Raw genomic sequence first — 12083 nt, forward strand, 5'->3', positions numbered from 1 at the left:
ATATGTTTGTGTTAGTATATGTATGTTTGTATCTAATTATGTATGCAAATACATTTTATATGTCCATGTATGTATAATTTTATAAGGGTGTTTGTATATGCATGTTTATGTATATTTATATGGTTGTGTATGTACGTATTATTGTGTATGTATTTGTTTTTGTATGTGTCTATGCATGTATGTATTCATGTATGTTTGTACATATGTATGAATATGCATATATATATGTATATGTATGTATGTTACATCTGTATGTTTGTATATATACATGTGTATATATTTCAATATGTATGTATGTATCAATGTCGTCACATATTTTGTATATTATACGGAGTGTGTATGAAAATGTATATGTATGTTTGTATGTAAATATATGATTATGCATATATCTGTATATATGTATATTCATATATGAATGTATATGTATGTATGTATGTATACATGAATTTGTAAATGTAGGTATGTATACATACATTTCTGAATAAATAAGTCTGTACATAAATGTATATGTATATATATGTGTATAGTATGTGTTTATTTATCAAAATAAGTCATCCATACACATGTATAAAGTTACAAACATATGTGTATATTATGTATGTATGTGCATATATATTTACATACATCCATACATACATATAATATATAACCTTCCATATTTACAATATATACATACATACATACATATGTACATAAATCTAAACATTTATACATACATATATACATACTAACACACACATATATAATATATATGTATATATATATATACATACGGATATCTACATACGATATAAGCAAACATATATACATATGTACATAAATATAAATATTCAAACATACATATACATATCTACAAACACACATACATTTTTTCATATATTACATATTTATATACATGTATACAAATATATGCATACATACATATATAGATAGTGACATACTTACATACATACATATTTAACTTTATATATGTATAAAAAATACATATAAATATGTATATTCTTACACACGTACATACATACAAACATATTTACATGTATGAAAATATAGATATACCCATACATTTTACATTGATATACATTCACATATACTGCTCAAAAAAAATAAAGGGAACACTTGAACAATACAATGTAACTCCAAGTCAATCACACTTCTGTGAAATCATAGTGTCCACTCAGGAAGCAACACAGATTCATTTTGATTTGTTTTAGGGACATTACATCAAAGTTGGATCAGCCTGGAGTTTGTTTTTGCACTTTAATTTTGAGTGTGATTCCTAATCCAGACCTCCATGGGTTGATACAATTGATTTCCATTGATCATTTTTGTGTGATTTTGTTGTCAGAATATTCAACTGTGTAAAGAGCAAAGTATTTCATAAGAATATTTCATTCATTTAGATCTCGGATGTGTTTTTTAAGTGTTCCCTTTATTTTTTTGAGCAGTGTATATAGTGACACCTACATATATACATACATTTATACATACTTACAAACATAGAAATATATATACATTCATACACGTATATAAATATAGAAATATTTACCACTACATATATACATACTTACATATATTCATACATATATAAATATAATATGAATAAAATATATAAATAGCTATACTAAATATTTATATACGTGCATACTTATATACATACATATTTAACCTTCGATATGTCATATATACAGACAAACATACATTTGTAAACATACATTACATATAAAAACAAACATAAATACTTATATATTCATACATTACATATTCATATATATACATATAAGCTTACAAACATGTATACATACATGCATAAATATATAAATATATACACATGTATACATAGTTAGATGGAGAAAGTTGACTGGCTGTGGCGACCCCTGACGGGGGTCCAAGGAAGAGGAAGAAGAAGATACATAGTTACATATGCATTAATATATACATACAATGTAAAAACACATATATTATATATTCACATACATACATACATATATAACTTGAAATATATAAATATACAAAATACATATATAAAATAAATAAATAAATACATATACTTACATTTACACATATACATACATACATATATTGATATATATATATATATATATATATACATACATGTCTATATACAAACACAAATATATACATATATACATATGCGTAAACATATATACATAAATACTTACATACAAGCACATAAACACATATTTATACCTTGACATAATTAAATAAAAATATATATACATGCAGAAATACATGTATAAAAAATTACATACAAATGTACTGTAAATCCTTACATACATACATAAATGCATACATATTTATATGTATGAATATATAAAGATATACCCATATATTTTTACGTTGATATACATACACATATATATACATGCATTTATACATACTTACAAAAATAAAAATATATACACTTACATACATACATATATGTATAGACATACATATATAGATACATATGCATAAAATCATATAAATATGTATATACATACATACCTGCATTCTCACATACATACATACATACATATGTCTATATATTAAATAATATATACATGTTTGTATGTATCTATCTATGTATATGTTTGTATTTATTTATGTATATTTTTATTATATATTTATATATATATTTATTCATTGGCATCTATATAAGTATGTGTATATGTTTGTAAATTTTTGTATATGTATGTATAGATATGTACGTATGTATGTATTTACATACATACATATGTATATATATGTGTATGTTTGTAGATATGTATGTATATAAGTATGTATGTGTACGTAAACATGTGTGTATATGTATATTTATATGTTTTCTATATGTATATTTATGTAAATTTATTTGTGCATTCTTGTATGCATATAACTATATATGTATGTATATTGTATGTAGGTAATTGTAATTGTATGTTGATATGTAAGTGTATACATGGATGTATATATGAATAATATGTGTGTATATAATGTGTATGTGTACATATGTAAATATGTACGTAAGTACAAATAAGTATATATGTATAATTTTGTATTTTATGTATATATGTATGTATGTATGTATGTATGTATATATTTTTATGTATGTAAAAATGTATTTAAAAATATATGTATGACTGTATTTACGTTTATATCTATGTTTAAATAGATCTGTAAGTTAGTATAAATATAGACATATAATTGTATGCGCGCAGATGTAAATATATTACAGTACGTTTGTGTATACATATATGTATGTTTGTACATACATGTGTATGTATATATGTCTGTATGTCTGTAAATATATGTTAACATATGGATGTATGCATGTATGTATGTACATGTATGTATGCATGTGTATATAAGTATATTAGAAAATATAAAAATGAATTTCTATATATATTTTAGGTGTATATACATGTGTTTATCGATGTTTTTTCATGTATGTACACAAATATGTATTCATATATGTATCTGTGTATATATGTATGTATGTATGTCTATATGTATGTATATGCATGTGTATATGTTGGAATAAATGTATCTATGTATGTATTTCTCTTGGTATACTTGTATATGCAAGGATTGTATGTATGGATTCATATTTTTGTATATTTATGTATGTTTGTCTGTAGTTATGTATATACAAATGCATGTGTATGTATGATTGTATGTATGTATGTATGTATGTATGTTTGTATGTATGTATGCATGTATGTATGTATGTATGTATGTATGTTTTTAGTGAATATAATATGTATATATATGTATTTATTTGTATGGATGTATGTATGTACATATGTATTTATTAATGTTTATATATATGTATATATATTTATATCTGTGTGTATGTATATCAGTAAGTTGGTATATATATGTGTTTAAATATGTACTGTTTGTATATAGGTATGTATGTATATATATATGTATGTTAATTTATAATATTTATGAAAAATTATGTATGTCACTCTATAAAGGTGTATGTATGCCTATGTGTATTTATATACATGTATATATATGCATATACATGTATTTGTGTATATGAATATGTATGTATGTATGTATGTATATATGTACAATATTTTATGTATGCACATATATATTTATATAAGTGTATTTGTGTAAGTATTTATGTCTAAATAAATATCTGTATGTATATATGTATGTATGAAAGTATGTATGTATGTATGTGTATATGAATGTATTAAATGAAAGCACATTTTACATGGTATATATGTATTTATGTCTATATGTTTTGCATTTATGTATACATATATGTATTTATATATTTGTATCTATGTATATATGTATGAATAAAAGTATGTATGTGAATGCATATGTGTACACATATATGTATTTATGTATGTTAATCTCTATGTATGTACGTATACATGTATGTTTATATATTGACATGTATATGTATGTATGTATGTATGTAAATCTGTACATATAGATATTTGTTCTTTTGTATATTTATGTTTATATGTACATGTGTATTTCAAATTTAAAGTTTGCATATATCTATGCATGTATATATCTATTATGGTATGTTAATACACATATGTGTTGAAATGTATTGTACATGTATATATAAAAGTGTGTATATATTTATATAAGGATTTCATATGAATGTACATAAATGTTTTATAGATGTATATTATTTGTATATGTACGAGTAAATGAATGTGTGGATTTGTATATATATGTATGAATGAATCTGTATGTATACACATGATATGTTTGTTTATATATAAACATGGTTGTATTATGTAAGTATGTATATATGTATTTGTATATATGTACGCATGTATGTATGTTTGTATGCAAATTTAAATCTATATGTATGTTAGTATGTATGTCTATATATAAGTGTATGCCTGTATATATATGTATATATATACATGCATGTATTTATGTCTATATGTATGCAAATCTTTGTATGTTTATTTATGTATGTAGTTATGCTTATAAACATACATATGTGAATATATATATATATATATATATATATATATATATATATAGCTGTATGTCTGTATATTACATTACATTACATTACATTGCATTTGGCAGACGCTTTTATCCAAAGCGACTTACAGTTGAGGACATAGGGACTGCAAATACATTTGCAAATACACGATGCACAGGAAATATAAAGAACAGTAAGCTTGGGTTAGTGAGTTTTTTTTTTTTTTTTGGACAAATATATATATGTTTAGATGTATATACATGTACATATGTATATATGTACGATATATTTGTATTTTATTTAAGTATTTAAATAGGTACCTATACATGTGTGTATATGTATTTGTATGTATGCCTGTACATACACATATGTGTATATATTTGTATTAAATGAATATGTTTATGTATATATGTATAATTTTGTATGTATGTACATATGTATTTATTAATATTTGTATGTATATACGTATGTATGTATATATCCCTTTTAGTATGCATATGTATTTAAATATATCTGTATATATGTATTTATATACGTTTATATAGTATGTATTTATAATTATATAGGTATGTATGTCTGTATATATATGTGAATGTATGTATATAAATGTATGTATATGAAATTATATATATATATATGTATATGTTTTTATATTTATGTATACATATATGTATACGATATAAAAATCCACATAACAATTTTTTTGTAAATGGCACACTATAAATCATCTTGATTTTTCTGTTGTATTTGAATAAATGTAATTTTATATATATGTATGTATGTGTATAAACATGTCTTTGTATATATACATGTATATATATAAAGTTGTAAATGTATGAATTTACGTGAATGTATGTATGTATATACGTGCATATATGTATATATGTTAGTATATATTTATATATTTGTATATACAAAATGTATGTATATATATATATATACATATATATATATATATACATACATTTTTGTATGTATGCTTGTATACCTACACTGACATGTTTATATATAAACATATCTACATACTTACATACAAAATATACATTGATATGCACACATACATAAATATTTACCTAAATATAGATACATACCTGCATGCATTTTTATATATATAATTTATACCATACATTTATATACACATATATATACAATGCATATATATATGTACATATATATGTATGTAATCGTATATAGGAATGTATAAAAAATGTATTTTTATACATGTATATATTTATTTCTGCATGTAAATATTGCATGCAAGTATATATGTATGTATAGACATATATATATATATATACACGTGTAATTGTTAAAAGTATATATTTACATAAATATATTAGATACACATATATACATACATATATATACATATATATATACATATATATATATACATGCATACATCCCTAAACACATATATACACATAAACATACATAACATACACACACACATTTATATATATATATATACCCATACATACATACATATATGTGCATATTCAGATATATGTATATATATTCATACATCCATGTATAAAAAAGTGTATATAAATATATTATACATATATATACACACATGTATATATATATGTATATATATGTGTGTATGTGTGTATATATATATATATATATATATATATATATACACATACATACATACATATATATATATACATACATTTATACATATGATTTTAAGTGACTGGATGAACCCATTGGTCCACTCGATCGATGAACATGATTTTCTATTTTAACAATGTCTTGATTTTTGTGCTCTTCTGTGATGTGAAAGAGGATTCAACACAATGAAATGAACATGGAAGAGAGATAATTTCCTCATCCATCACTTTCGCTTGTTTTTGAATAACCTAGTTTAAAATTTCCGAACTCAAAAACAACAGTCACTGTTTGGGTTTAAATGCCTTAATAATCTGCAATGTGAGATTTTTTGATTTACAAACAAATGACAAAGAAATCGCTACATCAAAGTAATTGTAGCTCGTTATTTGATTTTCAGAATGCCTCAACATTCAAAAACATTCACACAATCAAATCCATAATGATGAGCTGAATTTGCAGGTTCTCCACACAAACTTTTATTATTGCTGCTTCTTGATGGCACAAATAATAGAAACAATACATTGTGTAATTCGTACTATTATGTTCTCTTTGCCATGCAAACTCACTACAGTACTGCCTCTGGATTAGCTTATATTACACAGAGCAACAAAATAAAAACAAGTTGGATTACAAACAGTGCCAGACTAACTTCTACAGCTGTTTCTTTTTTCTTTCTTCCTTTTTTTTAACAATTTGTGAGTAGATACAAAATGATTATTAGGGTCATTATCACACACAAATTAATGGTTCTGATAATAAGAGCACTATTAATTAAAAAAAAAAAACACATTCTCATGGCATCACAAATATAATGAACCAAAGAGGGCGAAACATGAAGTTTAAAATAATTTAGACATTTCTGACATTCATTCCTTCGGGTGTTTTTATATACAGTATATATTTATATTTGTATAGAAGTAGTGCTTGATTTTAGAAATACAAATGAAGATAAAACACAACAGGGCTGCATTCTGTGAATGCTGTGCAAATAAAATCCTCTTATGTTGAAACCTGAAAATGTTTCTGTTGCAACACACACATGCATGCACACTCACACGCACACTGCACCTTTGATCAGTCTCCTCGAGCAGACATCAAACCCCCTGACTTTTACTGTATGCAGCTTCAATTTTGAGCCAGACAACTAGTGATATCGTGTCTGGTGGGAACCAATGGATTCAGTGACTATCTGCCTCTTCTTGAACATTTAACCACTGACCTGCTGCTTTTATCGATTGGAATTGCTCTTAACATAGAACTTCACCCAACAGCACATCGAGTTATCCGAAGCAAACTTTGCTGCAACCTCCTAATACCTGTCTGATATGAGACAGAGGAAGGTAAACCAATCAACTGAACATTCTCTCTTACTTTGTTCTCATTTGACCTGCCAGCAGGAAATGAAGGTGATTCAACCATAGCTGACATGTATCCCAGCTTTACTAAAAGTCCCACATGCCCACATGACATACTGTAGATGCACTGACTGGACCTTCAGCACAGCATATAACCTCAATTTTGTAGAAAATGACAAAAAGGCTCCTCTTCATTTCAAATCAGTGCTAACCGTCTGGATTACCAACCACAGATCAACAGGCTTTCGAAAACTAAAGTCTTGCTGTCGTTCTGGAAACCACCTCATGATGCTGAGAAAATCTCAACTTGTTGTCAACATTCTGAGAAGCAGCAGCTCCCAGGTGGTGTCAGAAGCTCTTATCAAGGGGACATTGTTTGTAATCCCTCAGAATCTTTCACGAAAAAGAGTGAAAAAACAGGAAATGGTCACTTCTAATCTAGCCAAACTGAATCCTGACAGGCACAGTTAAATTCTACCACAATGAAACGTCAGAAATATATATGGGTGGCAAACAAACACTGATTGGTGCCAGAGGCTCATGGGAACAAGGGAGACCCTCACGTGTTGACTGTCTCACTGACAAATATTGCCAAAATAGAACAGGGATTTAAGGAAATGTTGAAAAATAAAAAAAAGGATTATCAGTCCTAAGATGAAGTGATCACACATCTTCAAGGTCACACTAAAGTTAATACATGTTGATTTTTTCCCCCAAAATTTTCCCTTATGATATACAACAAAATATTACTTTTCAGTGGATGAGAGCATGAACAGCAGTGTCTCACAAACATGTATATACTTTTTTCCAAGCCAGAACAGAGAAACTTGATTTTAAACTGGTAAATTCATTTTAAAATCATCACAGGCTTTCACATTTAGGATGTGATGATATAAAATGACACCCTATTGACAATTAGACAATTAACTTGAGCCAATAAGGAGAGGGGGAGATTATGTCTCCTCAAAGTGAGAGAAGGAGTGGCTCTGGGTTACAGCTGAAATGGAGGGATGGCAAAAAGTCTTTAAAAGATCAGTTCTCAAGAGTCCAGATGGAAGGAAGAAAAACACATATGAAGAACAAAGGCCATTAAAAGGAAAGAGTCAGTGTTTATCCTTGGAGACAAAGAAACACGAGAAGTGCTAAAGCCTTTGATAAAGTCTGTAGATGAAGAATTACAGGGTCTTTATGGCTGTTGTGTAAATAAGGATGGGCTGAACCATATGGAGGAAGAGGTGCTGAATTCATGTCAGGGGAGACAAACTGGGAATGTCACTGGATGATATTTGGCTACTTAGTTCTTTTCTGGATCATATCTAACATCTTGTCTGACAAGCCACAAAAATACATACTCTGAAAAACAAATGAATTTGTGATATAACAGCCTGCAGACAGACACATTCAGACAAACACACAGATTACTCAGCATCACAAATGCTGCTGTAGCAAAAAGCTGTTATCATTCCAATGCTTTCATTGTTTTCGTAAAACTTGTTTCCCCTAAAGTTGAGGTTTCACCTCAAGTTTTAACACACATTTCTCTCTTATTGTATTTTTGTGGACCAATATAAATGACTTGGCAGCTAAAAGATCTTTTAACGTATTTGTTGTTTTTACGACTGTTTAGCAAATTTAAAGGACGGGCCTGTTGAGACTTTTTTTTACACACTCAATTTTAGTTGCTAACATGATCCTTGCTCTGTATTTGAAAACTATGTCTATGAGAATGATAGATTTTCTGTCTTGTAAATAAGACTGAGCTTTTCATTAGATTGCCAGTTTTGTTTATTTTAAAAGAACCCTATGGTCCCCTAAAGCAACATTGTGCACCCACAAATGTCTCCCAGGACATGAATGCAGTTTTTTTTTGGGGGGGTCATTCCTAATCCAGATCCTTGACCTCACATTGGGTCTGGTCATGAGATGTGATTGCGTATTATGATATGATCTTTCTTGATGTTGATGGGGGGATGGGTTGGTCGACCAGGGCTGTCTAGATGGATTTAGAGGAATCCTGTTTGCTGATAAGGACTTCCAGGAGGCGGAGTTTAGCCTTGACCCTTTTGTACTCCCTGTACTCCTCCAGCATCGGTACACGATCTTCCTTCTGAACGTTTCTGCAGCCAAGAAGGGAGAGAGAGTTTTTAGTCCAGTGTCCTGACAACATTCCATCCAACGCCGTAAAACATAGGATGTCAGAGAGCAAAGTACTAGGCTGAGATCTTTTCCAGGATCTTGAGTTTGTATTGGCCCAGTTCTATCATTAAAACATCAAAATAAAGTATAAATCTCGAAATTTTAGTGAGTGTGAATAAAATTTCAGAGAAATTAGAAAAAAGTGAGGAAATCTTATAGTACTGGATTAATGTTTTCAAGATAATTAATAATATATAAATATATAAATAAATAATAATTTCAACGTTTAAATATATGATGAAAATTAAAATGCATTATATATTTTCAACTCTTTAAAATTTAAATATGGCCCTTTTAAAAATGGCGCATAGTTGTAAGATAAATACATCATTGAAGTTCCATTAATTGTTGGATTTCTTGGAGATCTGATGAACTATCAGGGGAGTTGGGAAACTCCACACAAATACGAAGAGCCAAAAGGCTCTTAGATGAATTGCTGTCTCTGGTTCTCTGGTTTAAGTCCACCCACCTGCCGTTTTGCTGATAGAACTCTTCCTCGAAGTCTCGAATGGTCTTCCTCAGTTTCTTTTTCTCTGCGCGAGCTTTCCACAGCTGTTCCAGCAGCTCTGGCCTGAAGGATGACAGAGGACAACACGAGACAGACAGTCATACTTCTGGACAAGCACTGAAAGAGGACTCACTTTTTGGCTACTTAGTTGTGCAATATATTTGTACATTTTTGCCTGAAAACAGAGAGATTTTAGTCTAACATTCGTATGATATCAATAATAGGTAAAAATAAATAACTCCTTAATTAAACACTAACAATGCCATTAATAATTTTCTCTGTCAAATGGCCCCATCTAATGGCTGTACCCCATAACGGCGAGAAAAAGGTGGAACGACATCCTGAAATGAGATTGTGACTGAGTTTGCAAATTATCTTTGTTTATCCAGTGACTATGGGACATTAGTTCAATTCTGCCACCTTTTTTTGAAAAGGAAATTGTTTGAAGGTGTTTGAATTAGTTTCAGTTTAATGCATATTTGCCAATCAGCAATGAATATAAAGTTGCTGATGTCTGGCTTACTAGTTCTATTAATTTATTTAATCTTAATTCAGACTCATCAAGGATCAGGACCTGAGAGGAAGAATATTTCAAACTTATTCAGATTAACTCCTCAACAAGATGAGTGTGGATACACAATGTCAGACTTAGAAAAGCGCATAACTCAAAAATGACAAATGTTTTGTCACTGCAATACCTGCTCCACTGCAGCCTGACAACACTTGGAGTAACTGTCTGGCTAAAGTTTTTATTTGCCACTTGTCTGAGGCAACTGCAATTACAATTAAAAAAAAGTGTACGTGTGTGTTTGTGTGTACTAACATGGACGAGGCATTTGAACTGGACAACCGAAGATCCAATGCCAGTCTCCCCGATCCCTCCTCCACTTTGCCCCTCATGGACCCTCCGGTCAGGCTCCTGTTGCCCTGCCTGTCCGTTTGGTTCTGGCTCCTCATCGTCCCGTTGGTCGAGGTCACGAGATCAATGTTCATGATGACCTCCGAGTTCTGCATTTCCCCACCACTGCTTTCACCCTCTTCTTCTTCTTCCTCCTCCTCCTCCTCCTCTTCTTCTTCCTCCTCCTCCTCCTCTTCCCTGTCATCATCTCCTCCTGCTTGCCGCTCCTCCTCCTCCTCCTCTTTGATCTCCTCCCAGAAATGGGCAGTTTCTCCTTCGATGATAGGCTGGAGGGTCTGACTTCGCCTTTTACTGGATGGAGACACCTTGAATAAAAGTGGTAAATTTTAATAGAATTTTTAACAGTCTTTGATAATTTAAAGTGATGTCTGTGCTCATTGACGAGTCAATGTTTTGTATTATTCTGCAGTACTTTTCTAGTGAAATACCATGAGAGTGAAAGATGGCTGGTTCGACATCAAAGATCAACAGATCTATTTAAATTTCTATTTTGCTGAGATAATTTATTTTTATTTTTATTTTTTTTGCTGAGAT

The 12083-nt window shown here is 29.1% G+C and overlaps 1 protein-coding gene across 4 annotated transcripts in view; it reads right to left on the bottom strand.

Annotated features, from left to right (window-relative positions):
- Positions 1-7231: 7231 nt before the first annotated feature.
- fam13b (family with sequence similarity 13 member B) overlaps positions 7232-12083 on the bottom strand; it is a 44724-nt gene continuing 39872 nt past the window's right edge. For all 4 annotated transcript variants that reach the window (XM_086157967.1, XM_086157965.1, XM_086157966.1 and 1 more), the window contains 3 exons: positions 11454-11854; positions 10592-10693; positions 7232-10043 (listed from right to left, as the gene is read on the bottom strand). In XM_086157967.1, coding sequence (XP_086014093.1) covers positions 9920-10043; positions 10592-10693; positions 11454-11854 — 627 coding nt within the window. In that variant the 3' untranslated portion in view covers positions 7232-9919. The remainder of the gene's footprint in view (positions 10044-10591; positions 10694-11453; positions 11855-12083) is intronic.

Source organism: Fistularia commersonii, chromosome 13, assembly GCF_037954325.1.
Source record: "Fistularia commersonii isolate RoL2024-O1a breed Wild chromosome 13, RoL_Fcom_v1.0, whole genome shotgun sequence".
NCBI lineage: Eukaryota > Metazoa > Chordata > Actinopteri > Syngnathiformes > Fistulariidae > Fistularia > Fistularia commersonii.